The 18,568-nt window shown below is 33.6% G+C and overlaps 2 protein-coding genes across 20 annotated transcripts in view; both read right to left on the reverse strand.

Moving 5' to 3' along the window:
- Positions 1–18,568, reverse strand: part of BCAS3 (BCAS3 microtubule associated cell migration factor) — a 463,099-nt gene that overhangs the window by 339,618 nt on the left and 104,913 nt on the right. For 11 of the 19 annotated variants that reach the window (XM_084861680.1, XM_084861675.1, XM_084861676.1 and 8 more), the window contains exons 10-14: positions 18,394–18,470; positions 17,297–17,380; positions 9,228–9,398; positions 8,152–8,253; positions 4,216–4,309 (exon numbers count right to left, since the gene is read on the reverse strand). In XM_084861680.1, coding sequence (XP_084717806.1) covers positions 4,216–4,309; positions 8,152–8,253; positions 9,228–9,398; positions 17,297–17,380; positions 18,394–18,470 — 528 coding nt within the window. The remainder of the gene's footprint in view (positions 1–4,215; positions 4,310–8,151; positions 8,254–9,227; positions 9,399–17,296; positions 17,381–18,393; positions 18,471–18,568) is intronic. The other 8 variants (XM_084861666.1, XM_084861664.1, XM_084861665.1 and 5 more) reach the window with 1 other exon arrangement.
- Positions 12,568–14,270, reverse strand: LOC311610727 (myelin-associated neurite-outgrowth inhibitor). Its single transcript, XM_084862274.1, has one exon. The coding sequence runs from the start codon at positions 14,093–14,095 to the stop codon at positions 13,508–13,510; it is 588 nt and encodes a 195-aa protein (XP_084718400.1). The 5' UTR covers positions 14,096–14,270; the 3' UTR covers positions 12,568–13,507.

Genomic DNA, 18,568 nt, shown 5'->3' on the forward strand with positions numbered 1-18,568 from the left:
TATATTTTCAAAAATACCAATTTAAATAAAAATTCATAAGTACTGTGCTAAGGACCACTTCATTTTGTACTTATATGTACAAAATACCAATTAATAAATGTTCAGAAACTAACAAAAATAATTCAGCCAGAGAACAGAAAACTGCCTCATTTTATAACATAAGTAAATTTACAGAAAAGGAATTATACAAAGGTTGATAGAAAATTCATCATTTGATCTCCCAAAAATATTCTTAAACTGTAAAATAAATTGTTAAATAAATAACATCTACTAAGGTATCTATGCATTTACAAATGGCAATGCAGCTTCTTAACTCAAATAATTCATATGTATGTATTTCTATCTTAATCTGGGAGGGTTGGATAAAACAAGAAACATGATACAGAAACTTGACAAATAAATTATCAACTAAGGTTAGGAGCTGGATAACAGTTGGCAGTCATAGCCATTCACTGGCTATGCTTTAAAAAAAACAAAACATACATACACACACACACACACACACACACACACACGCACAAGCAAGGCTTTCAAATCATTAAGAATTAAATATTTTATATATGCACTTGTGCCATACTCAAGCAATATCAGTCATATTCTGAATAGTAAAAATATAAAGAGCTAAACAGTAAATAACCAAGATAAATTGTAAGCAAATGTATGAAATCTCGGCCTACCAGCATCTATATTTTGCAGACCAATTTTGTGAGTGGTTGCTGAGTTATGAACCCTCCATTTAATTCAAATATTTAAATAGGTACAAAGCATTTATAAAATGTTGCAGAAATGGCAATGCATTGAAATATCTCTACCACATAAGAAATTGATCAGTCCGTGGTATAGATTCTGCTTCACAATCTGTGTTAAACGTGCCATATTTTATTTGCCTCTTTCTCTCAACTAATATTTCGTTATATGCCAGGCACTGAATCATTATTTCCTAGCTAATTAACTTTAAGGTTACAGTTTAGAACTGAACTCCCCTTGAAGAACGTTGCCCAATAGTCAAAGACCAGGTTGGAAGTCATCTCATCTAGCAGGCTCTCCTATCTCCAAGAGAGATTCTCCTTCCTTATGTCCCTATCACACCAGCAAAACTCTCTCTGAATCACCATGACTGAGCCAGGCAATGGGAATGGAGTCTCCAGTTAAAAGAAAGAGATCGTTTCTAATGTGTTAGTTGAAAGTCATACATGGACTCAAGCATTTTTCGTGCAATGAACTTTTTAACAACATGGTGAAGCCTAGAAACCTCTTTCAAAGACTAATATTTTTTAAAAGACAAAGTAAAATGCTTAAAATATATGGTTTTTGTTCATATGTTAAAATATAAGCTTTACCATAATTTTGAACCATAAAAATATTTAAAGAATAACATAAAAAGAAATGTGCAATCAAGGCATAAAAAGAGATGAAGGAAGTGCATATTAGTAATAGAAGCCAATCTGAAATGGCTACCTACTGAAAGACTCCAATGTATGGCATTCTCCAAAAACCAAAAGTATGGAAACAGTGGGAAAATCAGTGGTTGTCGGGGTTCAAAGGAGGAAGGAATGAAGAGACAGAGCAAAGGGGATTCTTAGGTGAGTAAGACTATACAGTGTAGTATTATACTGGTGGATACATGTCACTACATATTTGTCAAAACCCACAGAATATAAACCAAGAGTGAATCCAAATGTAAACTGGAACTTAGAGGCTAACTAGGTAAACAAATATTTAAAGAAGTAATTACTATATGATCCATAAATGCAAAAGAAGTAGGTATAAATATAAAAATTTTAAATCTTACCATAAAAACACTAACTAGGGAGTTCAAACAGAATTCAAAGGCAAATGTAGATCAAAGTTATGAAATAATAGTTTTCTAGAATTAATTGCTAGACAATGACATTCTTTAAGTTATATAATATGTTCTTATTATAAAAGAAAGTTATAGATGGAAAAAATACAGCTTCCAATGTCTGAAGCATTCTGACTAGGGTAATGTGAAATATACATTAATACAAAAGAGATCTGACATAACAGATGGCCTATCAAAATGAGTCATACAGGTTACTCCAAGTGAAGTGCTATAAGGAACAGAACTTCCAGACTCTTTCTTCAAATTTAACTTAATTCCCACAACATTCAGAGCACTTCAATAAATCATTGTCTTCATTAATTAAATCAATCCTACCGATCAACAATCACTACAAAAATCTTCCTCTCTATCAAAAATGACTAATTAAGGTATTAGAAGAAAGATTATTCAAAGTACTCTATATTATCTGCTTACCATCATTCTTTATTTGAGAAGAAGGGGAAGATGGATCTTTACATCAAGTTTAACTAATAGGATCATTTCTGAAGAATAAGATAAAATGGCAGTCTCTTCAGAAACATCAACCAAAGAAATAAGATCTAAAAGGACTGTAAATTTATGAAGACTATTTCAGCTCTGAAAGCAAGAGAACAATTTTATTTATGAACAAAATATTTTAAAATTAATTCCACTGGAATAGAATTCTGCCACTGGAAGTATTAAACCAATTCCTAACAATGAAAATTGGTAATTAAAGGGAAAGATTTAAGCATTTAATCTCTGCCTTTTACATATAGGATAACTGTGGTTCATTACTGGTTGGTGAAAGGGAAAAAAAACTGATAGAACAATAGCAGATAATCAATGCAGAAAACACAATACAATCAGAAAAACCACCATTATATTATAGCCTTCAATGTAACAAAACTATTAAGTAAAAAGTTGTTTCAGAAATGAGGCCAAAAAACACTACAGACTACGTGCTAATCACCACAAGAGAAACCTCTCTCCAATATGCAGACATTTGATGGGTCACTAACTTCTCTATGTGATCAAACACAGTTACCATAAATTGCAAGACAACCTGATATTAGTAGTATATGTCTCTTGTTGGGACGGAATGATGTAGACAGTAATACTTATGATGTTAAAAAAAAAAAAAAAATCCTTAGCCTGAATGTTACTTAAAAGCCTCTTTAGGGAATAAGGAAAACATTATTATAATGAAAAAAATATGACAAGTACAGAATTTGCATAAGATAACTGGTCTGGGCACTACAAAAAAGAAAAGGTGGAAGTTATAAGTTGGATTAAAAGGACCCAAAGAGACATGACAAAATGCAAGAAGTGAAATTTAATTAGAACTTAGTTTGAAGTAGCTGGAGAATACACTTTTGAGACCACTGGGGATTTTTTTTTTTTTAATCCTCACCCAATGATATGTTTATTGTTTTTAGATTGGGAAAGGGAGAGGGGAAGAGAGAGAAAATAGAAGAGAGGGAAACAGAGAGAGACAGAGACAGAGAGAAACATCAATGTGAGAGAGAAACATGCACTGGTTGCATCGCAAATGAGCCCCGACTGGGGGAACCTGAACCCTTTGGTATGTGAGATGACACTCCAATCAACTGAGCTACCCAGACAGGGGAATTTTAAATTTGGCTTGGATATTAGATAATATAGTATGTTAGTTTTCTGAACTAAATATAATTTTTGGTTATATAGAAAGGGGTCTTTATTCTTAGGAAATGCATAGTTCATTTGTGATGGGTGAAATTTATAATATGTGGAACTTACATCCAAATGGTTCAGTAAAATACACATACATATATATAAAGTAAATTAAAATGTGAACACCTGTTTAATCAAGGTTGTGATATATGGGTCATTATTATACTAACATTTATATATGTTCTTATGTTTGAAATTTTTTTATAATAAAAAGTTGGGGGGAAAACAAAAGACAATAGAGCATTCCACATTGCTTTAACATCACTCCTTACCACATGCTTTAAGAACCAGAAAAACAAAAGCACCACAAAAAAAGGGGGGGAAATATAAGTAAACTAGTTTATAAAATGTGACAATGAAATGACACTTGAAGTTACAAAGAAAATTCCATTCACATACATTAATATGTTGATTGAAATACTGAAGTTCTTGGCTTAATTGTAATTGCAACTCAACAACACTGTTTACCGACTGCTGCTTTCACCACATTATTGTGAGTAAAGCTAATGTTTACAGGGTTTCTAAATTTTATAATAAATTCATTCATTCAATAACCAGTTACTAAAACTACTTGCTTTTGTTATGTACACTGGCACACTGAAGAAAAACGAGATTCGTGTTTCAGATATTCCATTTCTAAAAAAATCAATTGGAATATAAATGGGGAAAAACAAACATACCACTTATGTTAAAAGCCATACAGCACACTGGTTTTTCATGAGCCGGGAAGTGGGCCACGATACCATCACTATCAGAATCCTCGCTCAGAAGCACCTTTACAAAAATAAAAAGGCAAATGGAAGTTAACCTTTAATCACTAATTACTGAGTTTGAAGATATACACAGTAATACCACAATGTCTGTGACCAAATATCATGCTTCTATTTTATTATAAAATTATTCTTGCCACTAAAAAGTGAAAATACCACTTCAGGAATGAGGAAGCGATATAATAAGACCCCAGCAGATCAATTATATAAACTCTAAACAGTTAGTTAACTTGACAATAGGTGACAGAGACAATCATTTCTTGAAGTGTAGGTTCACAAAACAACAGCAGCAGCAAATAAAATCAAATCAGCTATGTAGAGCTTTATCCCATGACAGGAACATATAGCTCTTATTGTGTTATGGCCTGCTGAAAAATTCTTGCCCATGATTGGAATAAAATAAGGAAAAACAACATAATAGCTTAAACAGTGTGGTGTTTTTTTGTGTGTGTGTTTCCCCACCCCCCAACCCCCCAAAACAATTACTCATGAAATTTTTAAGTAGAAAAGTACTGGTCTTTTAATCTGTAGTTCATAAAATCAGTATATTAAAGCAGATAGTTTTAAATCTCAAATTTGTTCCCCTTAATTTTCTTCAGGAGTTTAATAGTTTTAGGTATCATGGTTAGGTCTACGATGGATTTAAGTTCATTTTTGTATATGGTGTAAGGTAAGAGGCCGCCTTCTTTCTTTTGTAGTTAACCATCCAATTTTCCCAGTGTCATTTATTGTGTAGTTTGGGAACCCTTACTGAAAATCTTTTGCACTTGTATGTACGGGTGTATTTCTGTGCTCTTCTATTCTACATATCTATCCTTATGCCACGTATTGCTGTATAGTATGTTTTGAAATAATGAAATGTGAGGACTCCAATCATGTTCTTTTTTCAAGATTGTTTTTGCTTTTCTGGGTCTCTTAAGATCCGTAAGAATTTTAGGGTGGGATTTTGATAGAACTGCATTTAATATGTATATCACTTTGGGTGGTATGGATATTTTAACAACATTACATTTTAAAATCCACACGTGTGAGATGTTTTTCCACTTGTATCATCTTGGAATCCTCTTAACTATGTTTTACAGTTTTCGGTATACAAGTCTTTCACCCCCTTGGTTTAAGTTTATTGCTAATAGTTTGGTTTTTTTAATCAACAACATTGGCAAACCTTCAATTGGACTAATAAAAAATTAAGTTAATATTACCCTGTTGCATACTATGATTTCTTATATAACAACATTCTAGTAGAGAACTATTACTGCTTTTCAGGAGAAAGGGATAGAGGTTGATTGAAGGATGGGCTTGAATACAAAAAAAAAAAAAAAGTGTGTGTTAAACTATCTAGTATCTTAATTGTGGTGGATTATGTTAATTATATTCATCTAGACATGGGATACAATTTGATAGAGCTATATATATCCACATACAAATACAAATGAATGCAGGTAAAACTAATGCTGAGAGGTGAATACAGTCTAAAGCTTAGTAACAGTGATATGCCATTGTCAATTTCCTGGTTTTTATATTCTTCTACTCCTGGAAGAATCTGGATGAGAGCACATGGACAAATGTTCAACGTACTATGTGTTTAAAATTATTTCAAAATTAAAATGCAAGCTGCAAGCTTTTGAATTTCTCTCTGTCTAGTATGTTATAGATAGTATCTCACTGTAGTATCAACACCTCTGTCCTTCTCATTGACAAGTGAAGTCATGGCCATAGATTTTATAACATTTTAATATATTTTTTCTATGATATATTTGGTTTTTGCACATTTTCCTATTTTAACTCAATCTTACAAGACTCCCTTTCTTTTTATATATGATATAACCCTTTACCTCTCCTTCCAACACAATTAGTATTGCATGCTCTAGTTGATGTTACTAATACAAGCAAAAAGCACATTAATCTTGGAGCACAGCAAAGCCTCATACCACTACATAGGATTCTTTGAATCTTGTTTTTAAGAGCTTCACAAATCTAATAACCAGATACTTTTGGAAGGATTCTCTCCATTGCATTAGCACCTTGACTAAAGTATCAAATCAATAAAACTGGAGATATCCCAATACAATTGTCTTAAGACATTTAATTTTTACTCACCACTTAACTAAACAGGCTGAAGTCCTAAATATATGCAGTAAAGCACATGACTATATTAAAACAAAGCAATGCATTTTAACTGATACAAAGTAAATAAGCCTTTATCATATGAACAAAAAGATACACCAAACACCTAAGGAACCATTAAATTATTATGAATAACACATGTACTCAAGGCAAGATAGCTCAAATTTATGTCATCATTCTGGAGTATTTTTTTATTAGAGACTTTGCCACATTGCTAATTCCAAATACATAAATGTATAAATGCAAATTATACAACTTATCTTAGGCAAGAAATGCTTTTAAATAAAAATGAAAGAAAAGATAAAAATGTACATGAAGTCAATGAAATTCTTTCTTCATTAATGCAGTGATCCCAACATCATAAAATCAAACTAATCAATTTAGTATTAGAAAGATGGTGAATAAAATTTTATACACCACCAATGTAAACATGAAATTATCTTTATTAAAGGCTCAATGGATTTAAAAAGTGAACCTAATGTTAGCTTGAGCTCCTACGATGTATATAAAAAAGCAGAAACATTAAGGGGAAGGTTAAACATCAGTAGGAAAGGGCTAAAATTGATAAATCTATGACATTAACCACTACAGTGTTCTTATTTAAATACAATCCAGAATAACCTAAAAACAGCCCTGTACTCCAACTGAACTATTTATCAGAGACAAAAATGTCTTCATGACAAAAAACAGATTCACATTAATAAAAGAAGGGAGGAGGACAGTATTACACTGACAAAATCTTGTTGCTTTAAAAAATATTTATAATTTTTTAAATGCACATAGCAACTAACCATTTATTGAACATCAATTTATTTCCTATCTTAAAATATTTAAGTCAAGTTAAAATTTTAGAATATTTTATAAAAAGGAATGAAAATAAGATTATACTTCAAACAAATAATAGAAAATAGAATGTTTCAGTTGAATGACACTAACCTAAAAGCTATATGAGTCTTATTTTTTAATAAATAGCTTTAGTTGTTTCAAGTGTTAACAATGAATTTATCACAGAAAAAATAACTTTTGCAAATCAACAATCTACAGTTAGTTTCCATGTTTCAAACCTGAGAATTCCATTTTAAAAATTATCAAAAGTTACTGAAGAATGGGAGGTGGTGGGGGAGAGGAGGTATGGTGAAAAACATTTGAAAACATATGGCCTATTGTTATGAAATCAGCTTAGTTTTTCTTTTAACATATTCCTACACTTACAAATAATAAAGTAATGACTTACATCTCTATTTCATTAGAGATAATAAGACATAACATTTCCTACTTATAAATGAGCACAAATCTGTCTGTCAACAAAGGCTGGATATTTAACAGACGTACATTACACTCCCCAAACTAGACAATGCTGAGAAGGGTGGTTACTACTCTCAGTAATTGTGGGTGGCCTTGGAGGTGAATTAATTAAGAATCAAAGACAAAAGAAAATAACTTTTCTTTTAACACTTATGAAACATTAAAGGATTCATATATTTAATCCCAATTTTAAAAGAGAACATCTGTATGTGTCCATCAACTTGAGCCTATCTAACTAAAACAGCTTTTTTTTTTTTTTAACATGTTATTACAGTCAACTGAAAACTTTGCTAACATTTCATTGAAAAGAGTTTTAAACAAGAATATAAGTCTAGCCCTAACCGGTTTGGCTCAGGAGATAAGAGTGTCAACCTGTGGACCAAAAGGTCCCAGATTCGATCCCAGTCAAGGTACCTTGGTTGTGGGCACAGCCCTAGTACGGGGCATACAGTAGGCAGCCGAAGGATGTTTCTTTCTTATCGATGTTTCTAACTCTCTACCCCTCTCCCTTCTTCTCTGTAAAAAAATCAATAAAATATATATATATTTTTTAAAAAGAATAGAAGTTTATAACATAGTTGGTTAACAACAAAGTTAGGATGGGCAAGGTGGAGAATTATTATTATTCTGATTTCAAGTAAAATACAATAGATAAATTCAATAACCAGAAATTTCAAAAAGATTTTTTTTAATTCCCAATAGGTTCCACTTTCTTAAAATAACAATTGCTCTTACTATAGAAACTAGTACATGAGTAGCTGACAAATGCAATCTTTCACAAATGTTGCTCTACTGTCTCATTTTAGAAATAGGTATTAGGTTATATTTTATAGTAATGTTCACAAACTAACAGCATTTTAATATTACTTCCTTTCAGAAATGTATTTCAAATCTAAAACTATGACGCGAAAGAATTATTATTTGTAAGTACATGAGGGAAAAAACTAAACCAAATGGGTTTCTTATCAACTAAGCATTTTTCTACGTTTAAATCATTTCTCCTGTTTCTGAACTTAGATTTTAATAATGTGTTTTAACGGAAGATATAGAATTTTACAATTAGCTATTATCATGTATGAATTCTAGCATATACTTTGGGGTTTCATGTATTTCCATATTTATAAGGAAATATCTATAATAAAATTTGATAGTATTCACCTGTAACCATCACAGGCAATCTTTTTTTTAATTACCCCTAAGATCCTGTTGATCTATGAGCAAATATCTGCCTGGGAAACACATGTTCTGATGAAGAGATAGCAAGAGAATCTAATGGAACCTCAATTTTACCTTCAGGTTTAATGGATTTATAAAATTTGAAATAAAAGGTTCTAACATATTCCTCATCATTTTGGTGGGAGGAGTGGGAAGAATCTAACCTAAAATAACCTTGATTTCTAGAAATCCAGATTAACAATCTGATCCCAAAGAACACCCTCATTCAGCCAGCCCTCTGCAGAAAACGGATGGCACGCATCGAAAGTTCGTACCTGGCCCTCTCCAACTGTTTCCGTGTCTATTACGGTGATGATGCCTGGGACCAAAGGACTCCGCCTCGAATTACTGTGCATGGCAACATCATCTTCCGTCACACCTGAAGGCAGCGTGCCTGTCAGCTGAGTCACCACTTTCCCAACCATCGTCAGGCCAGTTTTCAAAGTCTGTACAATGAAAGGTAAAAACTTATAAATAACTTCCTATCAGTGTATGAATTCTTTGTAGAACTATGCATTTGTTAGTTCTCCTACCCATTACTTTCTTTCTTTTCTTACGAGCCTATAAGTAGCAGTGAACGTCACAGAAATTCAGTCTGACTTTTCATGTGACTGTAGATTCGGCGTCAGTTTGAGTGAATGGTACCGGTACAGCCCCAAAGTAATCGTGGTGAGAATAAAGCCATCAGTAAATAACTAAAAAAAGCTTTGTTTCACATGAGGATACAATTATATTTTATAAAAACTACGTTCCCCTCTTCTTAATGTATATAATTTAAGACATGTGACATAGTAAGAAATAGGATAATATTCTACTTCTTCAGATAGTATAAATTTAAATTTAAAACTATTTTTTAGCATGAAAGTGACTGGGATGATCTGGTAGAATTCCTGTGAAAAAAAGATCATGCTTCCAAAGATAATTTATAAGATGCTGTTATATAAGATTGTACATCAGGATCTGACATGTGAAAAATACAGTCTCCAACCAACATACTAATTACTAGATGAATGAAATAGCATATAAAATTAGGAAAGAAGATTCTTTTTTCTCTGATAACAGAAAACAATTCAATATAATGCTTCTAAAATGCAATTTTAATTAAAAATAACTTAAGCTGCTTTGTAATTACATTTTAGTTCCACTTCATTCAAAGTAAATAGACAACAGTAATGTGTGTGATTATTTTTTATTTTATGGGAATCTGATCTAATTAGTCACATATGCATTAACAAGCAATAAGGTTAAGGTAATGTTTGGGGGCATTGTCTAAAAGGAAGAAAGCTAGAGCATAAAGAAAATTGTGTTTGATAAACATTGGAAAAATACCTAGTCATTAGAGACTAAATAAGTAATCTAGATTAAAGGAAGGGATAGATCAAAAATTACATATAAAACACTCAACCAGAAATATTTTTCCAATTCTCACATTGTGAGAAAAGTTATTAGAACAATTCAAATTAATTTTTAGTCAGGTGACTCTTTTAAAAATAATTGTGGGAAATAAATGTGGATTTAAACCCCAATTAGATTAAGTTTCAAAAGGAAATGTATTTTCCAAAGAAAAATTTTCCGTTAAAACACCACAGGATTAATACTAGTAATTTATGCATTATTTTACTCTAGTTATGTTCTATGGAACCTTTACTATGAGTGTGGGATTGGTTAAGGCTCTAAACATAAGTGATCTCTATAGATATCCTCAAACAACTCAGTTTAACAGAAAACTGAGGCTACAGAAATTAAGCACAACACCTAGCCAATGACAAAGCTATTGTAGAATTTAAAACTAGGGTTATCTATCTCCAAAGCTTGAATTTAACCACTCTCCAGTATTTCCTTATAAGCTATCCCTGTTACTACTTGTGATCTCACACTTCATGACACACACATATCCTGGGGAGGAGGGAGAGAGGAAGACTATAACACTGTATTTTAATAAATACTTAAATAAATGACCACCAAAGCCATTTGCTAAATTCAAACAAAAAGATATAACTTACAGCTGACTGAAACCAGAAAAAAAAAGCCACAAATCAATTGTAACTGTTTTGTTTAGTGCTAAAAACTCAAACTGCAGTGATTATAAAACACAGTAGCGTTCCTCAATTAGCAGCCAAACATTTGTTTCAATAATTCACAAGAAATGACTTACAAAGAGTCTGTTAGGTTGTTGTTAAGAAAGCCTCTGAAGGACCAACAAAATCAGGCGCCACGGAGTATTGATGTCAGAAGCTCGCCAGGAAGCCTTATTAACCTCTGAGATGCTTCCGCTGATGTACTGACTCCATTAATGCTAATGGAGATGCTCCCACTTACACGGAGCTACTGCCCCTTTATCACAGACAGCCTTTCAGGTTTAAAGTCTTCGCTTGTACATCCTCCCCATGTGCCCTTGGGCCTATTTTTTTCATGCTCTTATACCAATGAATAGGAACAAACTAAAACAACTGGAGCACACAGAAAGTGGGAAATAAGTACCAAAGCAAACCACAAGTTAAACAGGAAAGTTCACATAAAAGAATTGGGAAAAAACTCAGGGTTGGGGGGACCAGGGTGGTATATTTCTTAGGCAAGGGCTCATATTACATGAAGAGTTACAGATATTTCTCATAAAAAAAATAAAATAAAATAAGTAATGACTACCAGTGGGGTCATGTTATTAAAACTTAACGGTCATCAAATCTGCACTTTGTATAGTAAATGACAAGACAGAATTGTCTATCATAGCTTACTAACTTCCAAATAAGGTCTAGTGCAGGAGGTGAGAGAGGGGTGCTAGACGTTTTCTACATTAGTATAGACCTTCGCTTCTAGAAGAAATTTGTTTCCGTGTCACATCAATTAGCAGTAGTGTCTAGAAGCTATATAATGTTATTTAATAATTTTCATATGTCATGTTTAGATATCACCACACTGTGTAATTAGGCTTTTCACTAGATTTTAGTAGAAAGGTTAAGTGCATGCCTGATGATTTCTTCAAATACATACAAAAGCTAAGGAAAAAAATTAGGAATTAAAAAAAAAAACCACCTAACTAGTCCAAATGGGTATGTTAATTTAGATAGAGTGTCCTCACAATCTGGGGTATCTAAACTCAAAAGTTCATTGTATATTCAAATAATTTTAAGGGTACTCAAAGAACTATCTGTTTAAAAAAATCATAAATTTATAATGAATGTGAAATAATCCATTATGACCAAAAATTCGAATCAGCATAGTACTTATTCTGTTCTGTTGCAGACAGATTTGTCAAAGGGTCACTAGGCATCTTTAACCTTTCTTGTGCCATATCAGTTGTCCTCCTCATCCATTAGTGCTAATGGTGCTGCTCTCACAAAACCTGTTAGTTGTCATTAAGAAGTTATCAGATAACGAGAAAATAGAGGCATTTTTATTAAATCAATTTATCATACTGGGGTTAAAACACATTAAAAGGAAAACTCAACTAAGACAATTACAGCGTAACTAGAAATTGTGGAACAAGATTTTATAAATTTATCAAAATAATCCAATTTAAACAATTTCAAAATTGAATTTTTCCTTTATCATCACCACAGAGAATTCATCACTATTATATTCTTTTTTTTTTTTTTTTTTTTTTTTTTTCATCCAAATTTTTTCTGTTTATTTCACGTATCGTCCATCCTAGGAAAATAACTTAATTCTACATAGGGCTTTTCCAATACAGATATAGAAAACAGCATCTCTATATGTAAAGAGCTTTGTAATGGTAATTTACATAGCAATCCAGAGAAAACTGCTTTTCTGATAGACAAACTGCTATCTGCCCCTAAATGTACTGGCCATACAACTCTAGTCTTTCATGATAATCTTTTAAGAATGTTGGTATCAAACTGACCCTACAACCCTAAATGAAAAGATAGTGATGCCCATTAACCTGGCTACCCCAGGTAGCGGTGGCCCACCCTATACTCTCTTGGTCCCTACAATTCTCTCCCAGTGCAATAAGTATGAAATAAACACATGGATAAAAACTAAAATTTCATGTTTCCAACTGGCAACCTACATCAACCCCAAAGGTTGAAGAATCACTTAAGAGATTTCAGATGCTCTATGAAGAACTTCACTTTAATACTTATATCTTTAAGACTCTGCATACATTAAAACATTGCATTAGTGATACAAGTTATAAAATATTTTCTATTCCCTTGGATTTTGCATATAATGGCTTTGCATCAGTCACTGCAGGTAGTCTGAGCAAGGTGTTTTTTTTGTGTTTGTGTGTGTTTGCTTTTTAAACATGCATTCAACTAAATATAATTTCAGAATACATTAATACTCCCTTTTCATCATTATAGTTAGCTAAAAAAAATTGCAAGACAGCCCTAAAACAGGAATTGCTTAAAGACCAACCCATAGTTAGTTGGAGATTAATGATGCTGAGATCTGCAAGGCTGGGCAGTAGTAGTATTTAGCTAAATGTAGAAAGAATTAAGAAGAAAGTCCTGGTTGAGGCATGAGGCCTGCAGTACCAGCTGTAGAATATCCAGGATGTGACTGCACAGCTTCATCCTCAAACATTTGCAGGTGATCACCACTGAGGGGGCACATAGCTGTAGGTGGGCGTTCCTGGACCCCGATACGTGGGCACAGTGATTGGATGGGGGGCGACAGGAGTTGGGGAGTGGGCAGTCAGCAAGGTACCTGCTGACATGGCCATAGTGGTCCCAGCCACCATACCCATGGTGACCCCGTTGCCTCTCGGAGGAGTGATGGGAGCAGCGTACATTGTCGCCGGCATACCGTTGGGCTGCACCACTGTGGTGTGGTGGATGACGTGAGGGGGTGCTGCATACAGGTGCTGTGTGTAGAATGGACCTTGCTGTGCATATGGGCTTTGCTGGGGGTAGACACTTCGCACAGGGTATATAGCAGTCTGGTATGAGTTGGGGGAGGAGGAATACGGTGGCACTGCCCCACTGGTGGGGGAACAGGACACTTTGTAAGGTGTGCCAGGAGTGTAACCTGTTTGGAAGGTAGGATTTGCTCCAGGGTACATGTTGGAGGAGTAGGCAGGAGCTGCTGCTGCATAGCTCATGGGGAAACCAGCTGGATAACCAATTCCTTTGACATTCGTATAGGGAACTCCAGATGAACTAGGACTATAAACAGGATTCATGACTTTGAGAACGTGCTGCCCGTTGTGGTGGCGTCCTGGGTCTGGGGGACCCGCTTGGCGAAGTGGCTCCACAAGGGCTAACAGCGCGGAGGCTTTGCTTCGTTGGGTGGTTGAACTTCGAAGCTCTCGTCTCCGCCAACCGCGCCCACTCTGTCTGGCCTGTGCTCCCCGCCCACGCTGCCCCCTGCCCACGCTGTGCAGCCCGTCTGCTCACTATTATATTCTTAAGACAAATAAATTTATGTTCAAATTCAAAGGGAAAAATCTAAAACTATAAACTTCAATTTTAAATGCTATTTTGAAAACCCAGAAATTATTAAAAAAAAATAAAATAAAAAAATAAAAAACAATAAAAAAGGAAAAGAAAGGAAAGAAAAGAAAGTATTGCTGCATAGGAGATCCAAATACATATATAATTAATATATTTACACTTATCATTGTACAGTGAAAAAAAGAGTAAAAATTAATCCTTCTAAGGTTAAGTACCCTCTATAAATCCAAATCAGAAACTGTCGGAGAAAGAGAAATATTAATCTTTTTGAGAAAGTGATATAATGAAATGATTGTGAATTTATTTTTAAGATAAACATCTTCTTAAAGAGCATGTACTACATGGCTTATAAAATTATTTCTATGTCACATCTCAAAAAATATTAATTACATAGAAATTTAAAAAAACTGGTAAGAAATAAGAAATTGTATTTTCTATTTTCAATGATAGACTAGGTAAATCAAATTAATCCTCCCCCAAAGAAAACAAGTAGGAAAAATTGGGGTGGGGGAATTTTTTTTCAACTCTGCTTGAACATATGGAATATTTAATAAGAATGTGAAGAGTTCTTAGGTCAAAATCCAAGAGAACAAGGAAATATTTTAGACATAGCTGCATTTGACGATTCCAGGGAGGGCTGCTAAGAGACTGAGTGGTGTTTTCGGTAGAGCTGGGGAACGAGGTGGCCATGTTCAAGGGATCAGTTGGTTGACCTTCCCTCCATGCTTTGGGTGGGAACCCAAGGGGTAAAGAATAGATAGAAGAGGGAACCAATAGTAATCATGTTCTCAGAGCTATTTCAGGTAAACATTATTTAAAACATTTAATTTCAATCCCTAAAATTGGATTAAAATGACCCAAGACTGACAGTGTTGCAAAACTCTGGTACCATCTCAAATTTTAAAGTGTTTCTAAAGATTTTTGAAATAAAGTCTGGCAAACCATGAGTCAAAACATTATAAATAAGGACCAGCTGAAATGAACAAACAAAAATTCACCGAAAACGAAACCAAATATTGGAGTTATCAGAAACATACTTAAAAATAGGGTGTTTAAACAAGTTGGTAATTTGGGGGGGGAAAAAAGAGTTCTAGAGAATCAGAAATAATCACTATCCACTAAAATATTTCATCAATGCATATATGTTTTTATGTATCAATATATATTGAAATAACCATTCCCTTTTCCCCTCTAAATTGTGTGTGATGCCAGTTGGGGGATCACGTTGTAAAATATATAAGTGTCTATCTAATATGCACCCAAAACTAATACAAATTCACATGAAATATAAACTGTAATTTAAAAAAAATTATGTAATTAAAAATATTTTAAAAGAAATTGTAAATTTTAAGATAAATTATATTCACAGTTATATTTTTCCTTCATTTCATAAATTTATAAACAATACAAATAAGCATTACAAACAGACAAATGCAATTAACAAAAATTAAATATTACCACTTTATTCAAGTGCTACTGGAAGAATAATATACATTGCCAGAGATGACAATGAATGTCAATTAACACTACTTTCATTGGTGACCAATGATCTATTGGGAATTGACTGGAGGGTGTGATTATCAACGTAATTTCTTACAGTAATATGTGGAAGACCTGAGTATATTTTTCACAGTTTGCAATATTGGAGTGTAACAAGTAGGAAGTTCGAGCTTGTTCTTTTCAAAGCATATTTAGTCTAGTCTCATCCCGGCATGTCCACTTTCAGCTAACAGTTAAACAGCTTACCAGTTACTGAATAAAGGAGGTCACTTTCCTTTTATAAGGCACCCAAAAACATAATTATAGCAAAGAAGAGCTGAAAAAATGTCCTACATCACATAACTGAAAATTATTCTACATGACAACACAATGAGCTATCCTGAGGCAAGTGTATGATAGGTCAGTCTCAAAAGAATCGAATATTTGAGAAATGGATCTCTTGTAAATTAACTGAGTAACACTGATGCTACCTAATTACTCTGTCTGAGACTTCCCTTCCTTGAAAGAACCACCATAATTCTGGCATAGACAATAAAGACATGTAAGCAATTTTTTAAATAAAGATTCTGACATCTAAAATATAGAGTGCTGTCAGCATAAAAACATGCTAAAACACAACATGTAAGCACTTGTGATCAATCTTGAAGTATTTTTGTATGTTTCACACGAAAACAGTGTGACCTTTGATTGCCTCCCTGTGGTTTGCTTTAAACTGTTATTCTCTTCTGAATCGTTGTGCTTTTTATTACATGCTGTCATTTAGAATCACTATATCACCCCTATTATTAGAATTGTTTTGTTGTATACTTCAGAATTCAAAAGGATAGTGATTATAAAAATACCTTATAATCAGCATAAAGTTTACGAGCCATCGTCAAAATTAACCCGAGCACACAGACAGAAAGAAGTCATGTGACAAACATGCAAGGGGCAGCCTGTGACTAAAGGAACCTTAGACTGTGCCAGGGATCTTACTCAGGTTTTCTTAAGGAATACTCCTTTCTTATGCCAACTAAAGATTCCTAAGTGTTAAAAGACGCAAAGGGATGTCAGTATAGGTAGAATAATGCTAATCATGCATAAAGAATCCAGAAGTCACTACTTAGGACATGTACAGCTTCTTTCAAAAGTGGGATTAATTACATAACAGACTTTACTCTAGCTAACAGACTTAAATATTGAATATTGGATAACTATAAACCCTATAATCATCACAATAGAAAATAGAGTTTTACTTATGAACTTTAAGAAAATAGATACCTAATCACTGAGCCACCAATTCTCATGAGACACGAAATAAGTCTGACTTACTCCTTAAGGTTATTACTTTTGTGGATGAAAAGGGAAGAGATAATCTCAATCAAACTCAGTGGAGAAACTTGACAATTATTCCAAATAATCACAACTCCCAGAGACTACTGGATACTCACTTTAGCAGCACTAATGACCGTGGCAGTATAAGACTGAATGTTGTCCCCACAGGCTCCACCACGGGACTGATGACATCGAATCAACTGGAAAAAGAGAGACAGAGAGAAACCAGAAAGTCATTTCTATTAAACTGTTTAACTCTACAGGCTATTAGGACAGAGCTTATTTACCATGCATAATGATGGTGGTGGGTGGAAATGTTTGTACAAGTGTATTTCATACAAACAGCCAAAAGCCCTGCTCAGACACTTTTAGCCCTTTTTATAATCTACTGGTGCCATTCAGGCCGCTTCATGCTCAAATGCAATTTTTAATTACAAGATGAATAGTCTTTAAGAATTCATAAACTCTGAAATGGAGGAATTTGGGCTCTGGCAGCCTTTCCACAAATAAAATTTAAAAACATAATCAAAGGACTTAGACATGACTTCCTAACATTAAATATTTAACATGCTAGCAAATTAGAGGTTTTGTCTTCTTAATTCCTACATAAAGATTGTAAAAGGAAACCTAAAAAAATAGACAAAAGATTGTGCCATATTTTCATTTTCAACTGTGTCAGGGTAAAAGTGGCATAAATTATGCATAAATCAACTATGACACATATATTAGCTATCCACTTCAGAGGGCTTACTAGTTCTACATTAGAATGAAAAAGACAGGCCCTTATTCATGTCTGATGTAAATATATTAACCTGCCAATTTTCAGAGTGAATCACTATTTTGACAAACACGATTCTCTCATGCGCAGAGCAACAAACTGGTATTAAATTCTCCACTGCTCCTACATTTCCTAAATTTGGAGGATGGGGGCTAGGGGAACATATATATTTATACATTATCATTAGCCAAATCCTTACTACATTTGTAATGTAAATAACAATAGAGTGTTAGAACGGCTCCATGTTGTGATACTAATTATTCTCCTGTTTCAATTGCAGGGAGAGAGACAAGACAATTGTTGGGTGTCAAACTAAAACCAAAACCAAATCAAAGAAAACAAACTAAAAAGTTAGAGTCATCATTGGTTGGTAATCACTTCGGAAATTTTGGGAACAAGTGGTCCATTACCAATAATCCAAGAGCCCTGCCTTACCTTGTTTTCTGCATAAGCCAGCCAGCGGCTCCCAAGAGCAATAGGATTCATGTTAGGCCCTGGACAAGGATAGCAGCCTGGAAAATTTCAAATGGCAATATTTAGAAATTTCTTAATAAATTTTCTGTTGATGTACCATATTTTGATGCCATTAAAACATAACAAATGCTTTTAT

This window comes from Pipistrellus hanaki (genome assembly GCF_964339955.1).
Source record: "Pipistrellus hanaki genome assembly, chromosome: 16".
NCBI lineage: Eukaryota > Metazoa > Chordata > Mammalia > Chiroptera > Vespertilionidae > Pipistrellus > Pipistrellus hanaki.

What these genes read in the sequence shown, in the direction of transcription:
- LOC311610727 (XM_084862274.1), bottom strand. Translation starts at nt 14,095, where the DNA reads ATGAATCCTGTTTATAGTCCTAGTTCATCTGGAGTTCCCTATACGAAT.